The 16,755-nt window shown below is 36.7% G+C and overlaps 1 protein-coding gene across 1 annotated transcript in view; it reads right to left on the reverse strand.

The window, feature by feature from the left end:
• DCHS2 (dachsous cadherin-related 2) overlaps window positions 1-16,755 on the reverse strand; it is a 273,224-nt gene that overhangs the window by 102,349 nt on the left and 154,120 nt on the right. The window contains exons 5-9 of the mRNA XM_033215533.1: window positions 15,314-16,330; window positions 12,361-12,548; window positions 10,924-11,023; window positions 4,877-5,034; window positions 2,917-3,760 (exon numbers count right to left, since the gene is read on the reverse strand). Coding sequence (XP_033071424.1) covers window positions 2,917-3,760; window positions 4,877-5,034; window positions 10,924-11,023; window positions 12,361-12,548; window positions 15,314-16,330 — 2,307 coding nt within the window. The remainder of the gene's footprint in view (window positions 1-2,916; window positions 3,761-4,876; window positions 5,035-10,923; window positions 11,024-12,360; window positions 12,549-15,313; window positions 16,331-16,755) is intronic.

Below are 16,755 nucleotides of genomic sequence, written 5' to 3' on the forward strand. Positions count from 1 at the left end.
CATAGGCATGGGCAAGAACTTCATGTCTAAAACACCAAAAGCAACAGCAACAAAAGCCAAAATTCACAAATGGGATCTAATTAAACTAAAGAGTTTCTGCACAGTAAAAGAAACTACCATCAGAGTGAACAGGCAACCTACAGAATGGGAGAAAATTTTTGCAATCTACTCATCTGACAAAGGGCTAATATCCAGAACCTACAAAGAACTCAAACAAATTTACAGGAAAAAAAACAAACAACCTGATCAAAAAGTGGGCAAAGGATATGAACAGACATTTCTTAAAAGAAGACATACATACAGCCAACAGACACATGAAAAAATGCTCATCATCACTGGCCATCAGAGAAATGCAAATCAAAACCACAATGAGATACCATCTCACACCAGTTAGAATGGCATTCATTAAAAAGTCAGGAAACAACAGGTGCTGGAGAGGATGTGGAGAAATAGGAACACTTTTACACTGTTGGTGGGATTGTAAACGAGTTCAACCATTATGGAAAACAGTATGGTGATTCCTCAAGGATCTAGAACTAGAAGTACCATATGACCCAGCCATCCCATTACTGGGTATATACCCAAAGGATTATAAATCATGCTGCCATAAAGACACGTGCACACATATGTTCATTGCGGCACTATTCACAATAGCAAAGACTTGGAATCAACCCAAATGTCCATCTGTGACAGACTGGATTAAGAAAATGTGGCACATCTACACCATGGAATACTATGCAGCCATCAAAAAGGATGAGTTTGTGTCCTTTGTAGGGACATGGATGCAGCTGGAAACCATCATTCTTAGCAAACTATCGCAAGAACAGAAAACCAGACACCACATGTTCTCACTTATAGGTGGGAACTGAACAATGAGATCTCTTGGACTCAGGAAGGGGAACATTACACACCGGGGCCTATTATGGGGAGGGGGGAGAGGGGAGGGATTGCATTGGGAATTATACCTGACGTAGATGACGAGTTGATGGGTGCTGACAAGTTGATGGGTGTAGCACACCAACATGGCACAAGTATACATATGTAACAAACCTGCACGTTATGCACATGTACCCTAGAACTTAAAGTATAATAATAATTTTAAAAAAAGAAGAAGAAAAAAAAAGAAAAACAATTCCATTGACAATAGCACAAAAAGGAGTAAAATAAAACACTCAGGGATAAAGTTAACTAATGAGGTGAGTATCTTGTATATTGAAAAACACAAAACAATGATGAAAGAAATTAAACAAGATACAAATGGAAAGACATGTATGTTCATGGAGTGAAAGGTCTAATATTATTAAAATGTTCATACTACCCAAACTAATCTACAAATTCAATGCAATCTCTACCAAAATCTCTGTGGCATTTGTTGCAGAAATAGAAAAAAATAGTATGACAATTCAAATGGAATCTCAAAGAATCCCAAATAGTCAAAATAATCTTGAGGAAGAAAAAAGCTGAAGGCATCACACTTCCTGGCTTTGATATATTACAAAGCTGCCATAATCAAAACAGTATGGTATTGGTATAGGACAAACATTTAGGTCAATGGAACAGTGTAGAGAGCACAGAAATAAATCCACCTGTATACAGTCAATTGATCTTAAACAAAGTTTCCAATAATACACATTAGAAAAAGGCTAATCTCTTCAACAAATGGTGTGGGGAAACTGGATATCCACATGCAAAAGAATGAAGTTGTATCTTTATTTTACACCATACAAAAATAATACAAAATAAAATGGATTAAAGACTTCAATGTAACACCTGAAACTATAAAGGTCCTAGAAGGAAACACAGAGGGGAAAGCTTTGTGACTTGAGTGTTGGCAATTATTTCATGGGCAGACAACAAAAACACAAAAAGACTACAAATCAAAAATAAACAAGGTGGACTACATACAATTAAGAAGCTTCTGCACAGCAAAGAAAAAGGCAACCTACAGAATGGAAGAAAGTATTTGTAAACCAACTATCTGATGAGGGGTTAATATCCAGAATATATATTTAAAAACTCCTACAACTAAACATAAAAAAACCAAATAACCTAATTTTAAAATGAACAAATGACTTGAATAGAAACAGCTCCAAAAAAGACATACAACAGCTAATAGGTATATGAAAAAATGCTCAATGTCACGAATTATTTGAGAAATGCAAGTCAAAACCACAATGAGATATCACTCATACCTGTTAGGATGGCTATTATTGAAAAAAAAAAAAAAGACAAGTATTGGGGAGAGACTAGAGAACTTGGAACCCTTGTACGCTGTTGGTGGGAATTCAAAATGTTACAGTCACTAAGGAAAATAGCATGGATGTTCCTCCAAAAATAAAAATAGTACTACCATATGGCCCAGCAACTCCACTTTTGGATATTTATACAAAAGAATTGAAATCAGGATCTTGAAGAGAGAGTAGCACGCCCATGTTTACTGCAGCACCATCCACAATAGCTAAGATGTGGAAACAACCTAAAAATGTTAATCGGAAGATGAATGGATAAAGAAAATGTGGTATGTGCATACAATTGAAGACAATTCAGCCTTAAAAAAGAAAGACATTCTGCAAGACTTGACAGTATGGATAAATCTTGAGGACATTTTGCTAGGTAAAATAAGCCAGTCACAAAAAGACAAAACTCCATTATTAAATTTACATGAAGTATCTAAAATAGTCTAATTCATGGAATCAAAGAGTGCTGGTTGTCAGAGGTTGGATGGAAGGGAAAATGGGAGATACTCAAGTTTCAGTTAAGCAAGGTGAATAATCTCTAGATATATGCTGTGCAACATTCAACCCATAGTCAACAACAATGTATTGTACACTTAAAAATTTGTCAGGAGGGTGGGTCTCATGTTTTCTTACCACAATAAAATAAAATATTTTTAAAAGTGACATACAGGCACTGTACCTGATGACTCATCTAGCATAAACGCCATATTTTCATTTCCTGAGAGGATGCTGTATGTTACTTTTCCATTCCTTCCTTCATCTGGATCGTGAGCAATTATATGGTGCACCAAGGAGCCCACTGTGACATCCTCTTTGACATGGGCAATGGGGAAAGACATAAAAGTGGGGTTGTGGTCATTTACATCCAAAATCACTATTTGTGCTGTCAGTGATCTCAGACGCCGGTCTGTCACATTCACAGCCTGATCAGACGCGGTTACTGTCAGGATGACAGTTGGAATGCTCTCTCTGTCAAGAGGGGACACAGTGACTAGTGTGCCAAATGAGGGGTGGATGAGAAATGGATTCATGCCAGGGTTGTGGGATTCAATGTAGTATTGTATTCTACTGTTCAAAAAACTGCCATCACCATCTTTGGCATTGAAGACATACACCAGGGTTCCTATGGGAACATTCTCCTCTATGCTGATCACAATGAACTCATCCTGGAAAGATGGGGAATGGTCATTCTGATCTTCCACATCAATACTAAGGAAGACTGTGCTACTCAGGGCAAGGTTTTTGCTATGGTCTGTAGTAATCACTCTGAAAAGATAATGAGATGTCGTCTCATAATCAAGTTCCTTAGAAAGAAACAAGTCTCCGGTTGAGCTGTCTATTTCAAAGGGTCCATTCTTATCATCTGCAACAATACTAAAATGTAACTTTCCATTATGATGTTGTTGAAGGTGATCAGGTGACTTTATCAAGCTCATTATTTTTGCAGGCTTCAAATTTTCTGGTATAACTAAATGTCTAATATTCTGAGACATGATTGCTCTCCCTTTGGATAGTGGGATCACCTGAAATACGAATAAAAGAGACATTAATTTGGGTATTTTTAAAACAGTTTGGTCAACACATGTAATAATATTATTTTGAAAGCAATTTCCTTCCATGTATGTGATCATATGTTAATGAGTGAGAAAAATGTCGGTTTTATATTATGTAATTCCAGTATGTCTCAGAAGATCAAAAACTGCTAATATTTAGGAGATAAGAGCTACAGAATTTTCTATTTCCCAGTTTGCTGTATTGTGTGAAATGACAGTTTGGTAAAGCCATGCTATAGTTAAGCTGAATTGTAGCCTTGTGGATTCTTCAGTGGGAATGCAGATAGCTAGTTCTCCAAATTATTTTAAATACTACAGATCAATCTAGCCATGATGACAACATCTGTGTACCTTTAAGTATCATATGTCTTTGTTTGTCGAAAACAAGAAACTAGAAGAAGTATGACCATGTATATTTTTCTCTTAACCCACATATCCTTAAGCAGTAAAGAATATAATTTGGAAACAGAGTTCTTGTGGATATATATCCTTGGTTATTGTATATACCTGTATTAATATTTCTGATTATCACATGCATGCACAAAGAAACTAACTATATGCACAGTCATCTTCTTTTTGAGTGGTTGGTGTAATTTTTTTCCTACTATGGAGACTTCCCACAACTTGTTTGCCCATTATAATTAAAGTCAAGACTTAAAATATGAAATCTGAAGTTACTTTTCCAAATTTAAAAAAATTACAAAAAACTATGTCATTTATTATATGGCCATTTGTTTATATACAAGTTTCTCCTGCAAATTTACCAGGTCCTTGATATTAGGAATAAGTACAAGAAAAGATACCTTTTGTCCATTATAAACAAAGCAACATAAATGCCAAGTGATGATTATCTTGTCAAGAACTGTACAAAGCTAATTTGCAAAATAATTTGGGTCTAAATCATTTCTCTAGTGATAGCAAAAAGCTAAGAATGCTATGTGCAATGCCATCTTAAAACAGTATTCATGTCACATACATACATATTCACACACATACATATTACATGTATCTTCACTCTATAAACTTGTAATAAAAGTCAAATGAAATATGTAGATGTCCTTCCATATTTTATGGTGACGACATTACCTGAATATTAAGAACTGCCTGTCCTTGAAGAGGAGGCACTCCCTGGTCAGTGGCAATGACAGTCATTCTGTAAGAAGGTCTATAATCATATGAAAGTACTGTGGTTGTTCTTATTTCACCACTGTTGGCATCAATCTTAAAGTGCTCAGAATTATCTTCTATACACATATAAGAAAATTAAGAAATGAATGTTAATTGACAATGCAGAAAACAGAGAATCAATTAATCCAATCTATTGATCATTTGAAAGATTTATTTGCTTTAAATTCTATGAGATTGTGAACACAAAAATGACACTAAAAATAGACAAGAGGGCCGGGCACGGTGGCTCAAGCCTGTAATCCCAGCACTTTGGGAGGCCGAGACGGGTGGATCACGAGGTCAGGAGATTGAGACCATCCTGGTTAACACGGTGAAACCCCGTCTCTACTAAAAATACAAAAAACTAGCCGGGCAAGGTGGCGGGCGCCTGTAGTCCCAGCTACTCGGGAGGCTGAGGCAGGAGAATGGTGTAAACCTGGGAGGCGGAGCTTGCAGTGAGCTGAGATCCGGCCACTGCAATCCAGCCTGGGCGACAGAGCGAGACTCTGTCTCAAAAAAAAAAAAAAAAAAAAATAGACAAGAAACATCAGTTTTTAAAAAGTTTTATTATGGAAAATGTCAAGCATATAAAAAAGTGAATAAAATGGTATAATAAACTTTCATGAGTCCATCACCTAGCTTCAACAATGATCAACTCATGGCCAATCTTATTTCATATACTCCCCATGTATTTACTTCTCTTCTCCCATTTTTTTGAAGTAAGTTCCAGAAATCATATTATTTCTTCTGTATATATTTCAAAATGCATCTCTAAAAAATAAGAAATACTTTTAACACAATCACAGTACCATATTATACCTTAAAAATTAATGATGATTCACTAACATCACCAAATATCTGGTAAGTTTTCAAATTTTCAATCATCCCATAAATACTCCTTATTTTTCTTGTTTGTTCACATTAAGATCAAAATAAAGTCCATATATTGCATATTTCTTTAATCTATGGATTCCTGCCACCCATCTCTTTAACTGTTCTTGCAATTCATTTGTTGAATAAACTGGACCTTGTATCCTGACATTTTCCATGATCTACAGTTGCTGTTGCATCTCCAATATGTAGCATAATATATTCTTCTATTCTCTGTGTTTTCCTTAAATTGGGAGGTAGATCTAGGGAACTGACAAGATTCGGGTCAGGTTTGATTTTTTTTTTTGCAAGACTACTTCACAAATAGTGTTTTTTCCCTTCAAAGGCATAGATCTAGCTGCCTTAAAAATAAATAAATAAAAATAAAAACAAAACAACGATGAGGTCTCTCTCTGTCACCCAGGCTAGAGCACAATTGTGCCATGATAGCTCACTGCAGCCTGGAGTTCATGGTTGCAAGTGATCCTCACACCTTGGCCTCCCAAACAGCTGGGACTATGGGCATGGGCCAAAAGCTCATTGTTTTTTGTATTGGCCCCCAACTAATGCACAGCCTAGATCCATTAATTATTCAAGTATTGTGAAGTATAATACAAGTTGACATCCCAAATCCAAAAATACGAGATCCAAAATTCAAAACTTTTTGAGTACTGACGTAACACTCGCTACAAGTGGAAAACTCTACACCTGATTCATCAGATGGGTTGCAGTCAAAACACAGTCAAAACTTTGTTTCATGCACAAAGTTATAAAAAGTGTTGAATGAAATTACCTTCAGGCTATGCATATAGATGTCTGTAAAAAATGAATTTCATGTTTAGACTTGGGTCTCATCCCCAAGATATCTCATTATATACATGCAAATATTCCAATAAAAAAAAAAACCCACCGAAAAAAAATCCAAAACCTGAAACACCTCTGGTCCCAAGCATTTTAGACAAAGGATACTCAATACATACTGCATTCTGCTTTATCATCCCTTTTTCATATATTAGCTGGGATATTTCAATAAATAGAAACTTTCAGAGAAAGAGTTCATTATAAGAAACACAGGATAAATGCTTGATGACTTAAACTTTTATTTAACAGTTTTTGAAATACTGAGTTGGCTCACTAACATCCACCAATGTTCCAATTATGATAAGTAACATTTTGTCTTGCTTTTGTTTTGGAAATCATTAAGCATGATTTAAACATATTAGTGGTGTTTCAATATATTCCCATTATTATCCTTATTGATGCTCATATTGTCCCACCGCTGAACATTGGGATCTGCTTAAAGTTGGTTCCTGGATCTCTTTCCATGATCTTAACAGTGTTTAGTAGCCTCCTTGTAACTGGTATGACAAAATGGTGCAGACTTATCTTGTAGATTTCCTGACTGTGACCTGACATCACCGTTTCTCCAAGGACTCCTGGTTCCTTTTCGTGGAAAATGGTTTTGGGAGAACATATTTGGCACACTGGGGTGCTCATTGTTTCTGGGTTTGTCATCATTTCTAGGCCTTTTCAGTGGACAGAGAACACACAGGCACACATCTACACATTCATATTGATGCTTATAATTCAAATTGGTATCACAGGGTTTTGAGTTAAATAACAGATTTAAAATCTGAATATTTCAAACATTTCAAACCTCAGAAAAATCCTGATTAGAAGCTCCCCTCCATTCTTTAGTTCAACAGTTGCTGATTCATTACTATGGACCAAATACTTTACCAGTTATTAGGGATATAAGGGCAAACAAAAAAGAAGCCCTGTCTTCAAGAAATTCATAGCATGGAAGCAGGCAATTATGTAACATTTATTAGTTGTGATTTCTATGCTTTAACCCATTTATTTTATTCTCAAAGAAATACTATAGAATGCATTCATGAATATGATACATACCTTTATTACCCTTATACGGATTTTCATCTCATTATTTTACCATATATTTTGTAGTCACTTCTATTTTACTATCAGATAAAAAATAAAGATAGGAATAATGTAATGTATATCTTCATATTTTTGTATCGATGTGCCTCAAGTATCATTTTCAAAGCTAATTTTTAAAAAAGAATATTTCAAACATTCACAAATACATGAACATCAAAGTATCACTTCTCAGGTTGATTAATTTTCAGTATTTCTTCAAATTTTTCCAAGAAATGGAAAAGGAGTGGATCTGTATACAGCTCCAAATCTCATTCCCCTCCTCTTTAGAAAGTCACTTTTATAACTAAAGTTGAGGTTTATCTTTCCAGTCCATACATCCATAAATAACATATACCATGGCTTTGCTTGCTTTTAAATACCGGTATTATAGCAGGATTATAGCCGTGTGTGTGTGTGTATCTTCCCTCTTCACCATCATTGTCTTTCACAGGCACACTATGTTGTCTTCTCCACCCCAAAATAAAGCAGGAAAAAAAGATATGAAGATTTTATTGACCTAACTGACCTCATAGCCAGAGGAAGATTCTTGAATGCAAGACTGCAAAGCCAGTTTTTCTTCCTCCCAAGGACCAGATTAAAATAAGCTAAGACAATAAAAAGAGAAATTTGAGAAGTAACAAAAGGGAAGACAAAAAAAGACGGGGAGGATGGGGAGAGAGTCTCTGGAGGGGACAGCAGGAACAGAGGAAAGGGCTGTCTCCAAATGTGGATCTGCTGCAGGCTCACTACGTCTGTATAATCCACCATTCAAGTGTCCTGAAAACTTGGGAAGACATTTATAGGTAAATAAATGTGGATGGTTTATATGGGCATAGAAACATGAGAGAAGAATTTGGCTGCCTGACCACGGAGGTATTGAGAAGAACTGCATATGTAACTTTACCAATGAAAGGCAATAACAAATTCAAAGCTGCTGTTTGCGTCAAATTCTTTTTATCTTCTGTAAAATTTTTGCCTTCCTTGCTTAACTTTGGATTTAATATTTATCCACACTGCCATGTATGAAACTCTATTATATTTATTTTCATTGCTGTAGAGTATTCTGTGAATATACCATATTACGCAAACAACTGAAACAATGCTTCAATGAACATCCTGTTACAATCTCACTCTGCACATATAAAGTTCCTCTAGAGTAACAGAACTAGAACTGCAAGGGTATAGCATAAGCACATCTCCAATCTTATCAGATATTGCTTCATTGTTCTTCAAAGCCGTCATATCAAGGAGTCTGGGCATGCTTTAAAAATCTTTTTAATTATTCAGGCTTCTTTTCTTTGAGTTGTCTGTTAATATTCTTTGTCCAGTTTTATTATTTATTTGTCTTTTTCTTATTGGTTTGCAGGAGTTCTTAATAAATTCTGAATACTAATTTTGTATTGGTTACTGGGCTGTAATGATCTCTTCCCAATTTGTGACTTGACTAATCAAATTGTAAACAATGGCATATTTTGTAGTGTTTTCAATTTTCATGTAGTTTTATGTATCTACTTCTTTGTGAACTTCTGCTTTTCTTCTTATTTAAACCACCTTCTCTATTCCCAATGCCATATGTATAAACACTCTCATATTTTCTTTTGTAAGAGTTAAAGATTTCAACATTTAATAAGACTCATCTTTGATATGCTGAGAGTAGAGATCTTTTTCCTTGTAGGTGACCACGCACATCAGTGTCACGTATTGATAGTCCATCTTTTTCCCATTTATTTTCTACCCCCTCACATGTCAGGTTTCCATATGTGTAAAGTATCACTCCTACTCTTTTCAACTGGTCCATTTATTAATGAGTGAATCAATACAAAAGCGTCTTAATTATGAAATTTTATAAATTTCATAATTTATAAATTTATGGGTAGGGCCAGCTTCCCACTTGTTCTTTGGACATTGTCTTAGTTATTCCTTGTCTTTTGCTCTTCCACACGACTTTTAGAGTCAGCTTGTCAAATTCTATCAAAGCCTCATTGAAATTTTGATTGAAATCACACTGAATCAATAATTATATTTTTGTTAAGAATTGTCATCTTTAGGATATTGAGTCTTCCCAAGCAAGAACATGATACAGCTTTTCATTTCATTCTTTTATGTCCTTCATTAATATTTTTTACTTTTCTGTATGAAAGTTTTGTACAAGTTATACTGGAATTTTTTCTATGCCCCTAATAGAGAGAGATCCTATTTGTATTGTTTTGAAGTTTGTATAGTTTGAGAGGCCCTCCTTAAGAAAAATAAATTTTCCACTTTCCCCTCTCCCTGGGGAGGCTATGCAAGTAAAATACCCCAAAACTAAGCTTCATTAGCGTCACAGTAGATATGCCCTTACACCCTTTCATTTTCTTTGTGAATTCACCATAGTGAATGAGATCTTTGGAAACTCGTAAGTTTTAAAAATACCAGTGAGTTTCATATGTTGACATTGTTCCCAGAAAATTGGCTATTTTATTAATTCCAAAGGGTTGCCTATAGCATCTCTTGGGTTTTCAAGGAAGATAATCAAATTATCTGTGGGTAAGGACAATGTTATCTCTTTTTTCCTATGTCCTATGTTGGTATCAAACATGACAAAGCACCAAATGTCTTTTAAAGTGATATAAAACACAATGCCAACTAAAGTAAATAACTTGAAAAAATCTGAGGCCTGCACGTTCCAACAGAAAACATAATAGTAAGCCCACTTCAGTAAACTTTCGCCATACACACACACACATATATATACATGTGACATTTTCTAGGCATGATTTACTCCGACCTTACAAGTATTTAGTCTTCATAAAGATTCATGGATGCTTGGAACTCTTAATCATACTTAATACCAATTCTTATCCCCTAGCACTTTCCTATCAACAAAAGTAAATTTGTACTTCACATTATTGCAAATTATTCACTAAAGATGAATGGTTTCTATTAGTAATGTAAAAAGCCACTCTGATTTTTTATTAAACTTATAAATTATTTTTCAAAAACTGAAAGTAGCTCTTGACAATAGCAAATGTATTTTGTTTGTAACTTGGTGTATTTTCAAAATTAACTACAGCATTCTAAGTAATCAAAATAGAACCTGTTTTCCCAGAAGGGGATAGTTGACAAATGAAAGCAGAAATCCTAAAAGTTCTTAATCCTGTATGAACAGTAATTTTTACCTGAAGATACTGAGTATATAACTTCTGCATTATTTCCTTCATCAGGATCCTTTGCAAACACAGTTGTAACCAACATTTTTACTGGCTGACCTTCCAGAACCTGCCATTAAAACAAACAGCTTATAAATGAGTTAGCAAAAGTTTAAAAAGAAATATCAGTGGACCTTTAAATGAATGAATACATTATACATTTTAACATTTTAAACTATCTTAAATCCACATATAATTCAAATGCATACCATGTAAAAGTTATATGGGTGTAAGTCCATGAAAAGAATCCTCCTTACAAATTAAATCTTTTATTCAATTATAACGAATTATCTGAGGCATCTGAACTAATTCTGACCAAAAGAAAAAGAAATTGAACTTACTAAACAATCTTAGATTTTTGGTGTATTTTAAGATTTCTGGCATATTCTCATTCATCATCTCTTAGGACATTTTTTGAAAGGTGGTTGCTATGGCTTAAAATATGCTTAAAATAAGTATGAACCTTTAATTCAGAAAACAAAACTCATACAGGACATATCAATTATCAGGAGCTGTCCTGGAATATTGAAATGCACATGTGAAGTTCAACTACATGTTTAGAGTCCAACTGCCCAGTTAAGCCACAGGACATTTTAATAATATGATTAAAAAGGGTAATGATAATATAATAATATTTTGCTTTGTTAGAATTTTTCTTTAAAGCTGAACCAGAAGATCAGTTTAAAGTTGTGAGTTCCTCAATACTTTCATTGAGTTGTTCAATATGTATACTTGAGCACAATTTGAATGTCTAATTCAATTGTTCTACAACAGTAGCTTCTAAACTTTTCATTATTATAACCCATCTACTAAAAAAATTATTAGTAGGTCCAAACATATTTATTAATTATGTGAATGAACGGATATTCTAATTTATTATGTATATTATAAAACATACAAAAAGACAGAAATGAAAAAGATGAGATAATGTAAATATAATTGCAAGTTTGTGCATGTGATCAAAAGGATCATCTGTTACAAAATCTCTGGATGTCCACCTACCCACTTGAGAGCTACACGTTGTTCCCCTACCCTTAAGTAACTATCTTAGAGACATGTATCAATTGCCCTTAAGAAGCTCTGCACAAAGAGATGCATGCAAACTACTGGAAAAACAAGCCACGTCTGAGCATTATCCTGAAGCACCATTCAGTTTGTATACAAAGGGCTGCATTACACTTATTAATATAAAGCAACTAGAGGTACAATGCCAAAGAGCACATAGATTCATTTACCTTTTCAAAAGTTTTTTTTAAAAAAATGTGCACAATATCTAGGTCTTCTAGAAAAAAGTATGCTCTGCCACACCAAGACTGATGTGATACATTCACATGTTTTACCACAAGATGGTGCTCAAAACAAATGACTTAAGATATTACAACTTCATCGCAAGGTTACTTTACAAACCTTCACGTGTAACTCCTTTCCAGGCAGACACTGGGGGAAGAAGGGCCTGTTATCATTGATGTCAGTAACTGAGACGTAAACCGCCATGGTGGCATTTCGTGGTGGGGAGCCGCGGTCTGTCACTAGCACAGTCATCTGATGGTGTCCCCGGTGCTCACGATCCAGTGCCACCCAATTGATCAACTCTCCTGCGGAGCACAGAGCAGAACAAGACATAGGCACTGTGTACCAGGCGCACTGCGGCCAGAACAATTTCCAGAAGGAAAACCAAATACAAAGCTTTGAGCGAGCATGCGACTTCTAAGACCATCTACATAGTAGTTTGGCTCTATGGTACTGTTGAAAAAATTTTCTCAAGTTGCTCCTGAAAATGTCACTTTAAATTTGTTATTCTTTGTATTTCAAATTATCATCCATCAATCATTTGAACTAATAAAAAATGAATTCATAAAAATGATAAAACTCTGTGGGAACTTAGTAATGATTGAGAAGATTTAAAACTGCTGCTTATCCCTCCTTATGCTGCTATACAGGATGATGGAAAGCACGTTAGCTCTGACACAAGTTCTGGATTTGGGCCCCAGTTTCCCCACCTCAGACATGGAATGGCCCCTCTGAGCCTGGGACTACTGTCAGGAAGAAATGTAATCACACACTTAAAAGTATTGTGCAAGCTATACATGATTACACAAATGGCAGCTGTTATCACTACTTTAACATAATGGCTACACATCTTTCTGAAAATCAAATCATATTCCTTAGGCAATGGTTTGTGTTTTATGTACACAGGTATTTGTTTTTTATCTCACAAAATAGACATGTAGCAATGGATACTGACTTCCTAAAAACTCTTAATGCTTTAGAAGCTTTATTTCAAATATTTCTGCCTAGAGCTACACTACCTTTGGTAACTTTCCTCATGTGTCAGTCATGCAGACCCAGGCATAACATTTAACTGCCTCTCCCTATTGCCAGGGACCACGGGAAGACAAGCACTTGGTCCAATAGCCTGTCTCCTGTTAGAGAGCTCTGCCAAGCATTGGTTTCCTCATCATTTATGAAAAAAATAAATGTACCTGTGAGAATGTGAGCATGAAGCAGCTACTGACAAACGTTTCTATGGCTAAAAACTTTTTTCATCTTAATACAAATAAAATAGCATTGCATAAAAAGAAAGTGGAAACAAGGAACAAAAATGACAATTCTCATTTAGGTAAGTTGCTGAATTCGTGAGCAGTGTTTATGATAACTGTTTACTATTAATATATAAACTACATTTATAGTGTTTACTCTGAGGTTTTAATATAGATCATATATACAATTGCATTTTTTACATTCCAAACTGTAATTCTCCTCTGAAGACCTTAACTTCTGAATGGCAAACAGATTTTTATTCATAAAGCAAATCTGATGGATAAGCAGCAGCCTTGGAGGTCGGGGATGTAAAAGACTGCAGCTCCGGCTGCAGCGGGGGATGGGCGACACCAGGGTACGGTTCCACAGGGGTTCAACTCCTGGTCACTTGGAAGACTGTCCAGAGAACTGGATGAAAAGGGGGTGTGTCTCCTAGGCTCTGAAGGTCACCCTCCACACTGCCTTGCACCCTGCTGTCCTTGGGAGGAGGAACAGTTTACAAGCACATATTCTTCCAAGCCCCTTCATACTCTTTAGCTCTTTCCCCCTCAAAGCATGGCACAGGGCACGTCAGGAATTGTCTCCTGTATTCATGGTAAGGAAACAGCTCTGAGCTTAAGCTACCTGCTTAAAGCCATGCAATGAAATGAGGAATGGACCACCTGGCCTTCTTGTAGGGGAGGGAAGATCAAGGGGAATCAACTGTAGTTTGCTTATTTTAAAGAAAAAAACAAGTGAATAGAAGACCTTGAAAACTAGCCATATGGAAGTAAAGTGCAAGCAGGGTCAATCCTGTATACCTGTATGGTTTTGCCCTGTCAGAAGAAGTCCCAGCATAGGGAGTGAATGAGAGTGGAAAGGCAGCTTGCAACCTTCTTGGCAAGTCATGTGCCCTGTGAAAATCTCCATCTGCTGAGAAAGGTCACCTTCTCCTAATTCACAGAACAGAGGCTTGAGAACAAAGGCTTGAAGTTCATCAGAACTGAATGTAAAGTCTGTCCCACTAAAGGCACAGCACCATCTGCCCAGGTTATGACATAGATGGTGTCTGCTGGACCTGCACAAAGAGGGGGCTTCCTCTCATCTTCCCAGCTGCATGACTTTGGGTGTACTACTTGAGCTATCCGAGTCTCAGTTTCCTGGCTATGTATTTGCAGTATAAATATATTTCATTGTAAGGATTAAATAAACTCCCTGTAAACTTACACAACATAAATTTTAAAATATAGTGACTTTTAATCTTTAATTTCTTAATTCAGACTTCAAAAATTTCACTGTGATTATTCCCCATTTTCCTCTGGTTCCCCTGTCAGAATGAGAATAAAGATATATATTCTGAGAGTGATTTTGAAATCTTAACCAATGAATTCATTTCTAGCTTTACATTGATGATATTTATATTTCACAAAATACATCTTGACATTTTAAAAATGTCTACAAATGGAAAAGGATGGTTGCTGAAAAAATTAGCCTTTACACAAGGATATATTCAATCCAGTTCTGACTGTACCTCTAGTTCAGAAAAAGAACCATATATTGGCAGGATGTGGATGTGATGCAAGGAAAGTATGAATTATTATGGGTGAAACTCTGTTCAATTTTTACTCCATTTTTAAGATCTCACAATACAGTAATCAAATACCGTATTTATTAAAAAACTGTATTTCAATTGCATGTATGCACTAATGCTACACCTAACGATTTGAGTTTTCTCAATCTTGATTTTATTTAATTTTTAATTTTTATTTTTACTTAAAGACCAGCATAATAGTACTCAATCCTCATTTTAAAGGAATAGGTGGAAACTATGAAGTGCTACCTGTATTAGGATTCATCTTGAAGAATCTTCCATCAGACAAAAGGAAATATAATAGCTGTCCATTCCTTCCATAGTCCATGTCAATAGCTGTAATTTTGCCTATTACACCTTGGGGAACAGGGCTCTCTTCGACTTTCAGAAACAACACATCATGCAAGAAGGTGGGGGAATTGTCATTCTCATCCCGGACATGAACAGTGACCGTAGTGCTCACATTTTGCAACAATCCGTCCTCGGGGATCCAAGCAAACACTCTAAAATTATATGTTTGGGTGGATTCATAGTCAAGCTGTCGCTGCAAATAAATCCAGCCCGTGTAAGGGCGGATTCCAAACACAGCAGAGTCTATGCTAGGTTCCAGCGAGTACCTAGGCGGCGAGGCTGTACGCTGGGGGCCAAGTGGGTGCGCCTGTGTTTGCAGTATTTGTGTCGTGGGTGAGAGAGACTCACTGACTTCCACTTGATAGACCAAATGTTCGAAAGTCCAGGATGGGCTGTGTTCGCGTTTCTCGATAACGACTGTCAGCACCAGCAGGGCTGCCCGAGGAGGCACGCCTTGGTCCTCGGCCCTGAGAATCAGCGTGAGCTCCCGGTGCTCGCCCGCGCCCAGGCTGCCGTTGAGGAATAGCAGCCCCAGAACTCTGTCGATGGCAAAGACTCCCGGCTGCGGGCTGGCGATGGAGTACCGGAGGAGTCCGTTCCGCCCACTGTCTCTGTCTTCCGCACGTGCGAGGTACAAGGCTGTGCCAGGCGGTGTGGTCTGCGATATTCTAATCTCATCCGAGGTCCTGAGGAATGCTGGGTGGTTGTCATTGACATCCAGGACAGTTATGTTGACCTCTGTGCTGCTGCAGGCTGGGGCGCTGCCGAGCTGCGCCTGCACGGTGAGCACAACCACGGGCTGCGTCTCGTGATCCAGGGGCTTCCGGGTGCGAATAGTGCCCAGCCAAGGGTGAATGGAGAACTTTCCGCCGAGATCACCAGAAGAAATCCTGTAAAATATGGGTTCTGAGGAGTCTGAAAAAGAGAGAGGGGGCAACCACTGTATGTCAAAAGGGTGGACCCACTGGAAACTTAGAAATTGAAATATTAATACAGTCATCCACTGCCTAATGACACTCCAATGATGGACCACATATATTATGATGGTTCTGTAAGATTCTGACACCGTATTTTATTGTACCTTTTCTATGTTCACATACATAAATCCTTACCTTTGGGGTGCAACTGCCTACAGTATTAAGTGCAGTAATATGCTGTGCAGGTTTGTAACCTAGGAGCAATGGATTATAACATTTAGCCTAGGTGTCTGGTAGGCCACACCATCTAGGTTTGTGTGAGTACACTCTGTGACGTCTGCATGCTGACAAAATTTTCTAATGAGGCATTTCTCAAAACATTTCCCATCGTTAAGGACGCGTGATTGTATATTTTCCATCTAC

Source organism: Trachypithecus francoisi, unplaced genomic scaffold, assembly GCF_009764315.1.
Source record: "Trachypithecus francoisi isolate TF-2019V2 unplaced genomic scaffold, Tfra_2.0 Lachesis_group1, whole genome shotgun sequence".
NCBI classification, from domain to species: Eukaryota; Metazoa; Chordata; class Mammalia; order Primates; family Cercopithecidae; genus Trachypithecus; species Trachypithecus francoisi.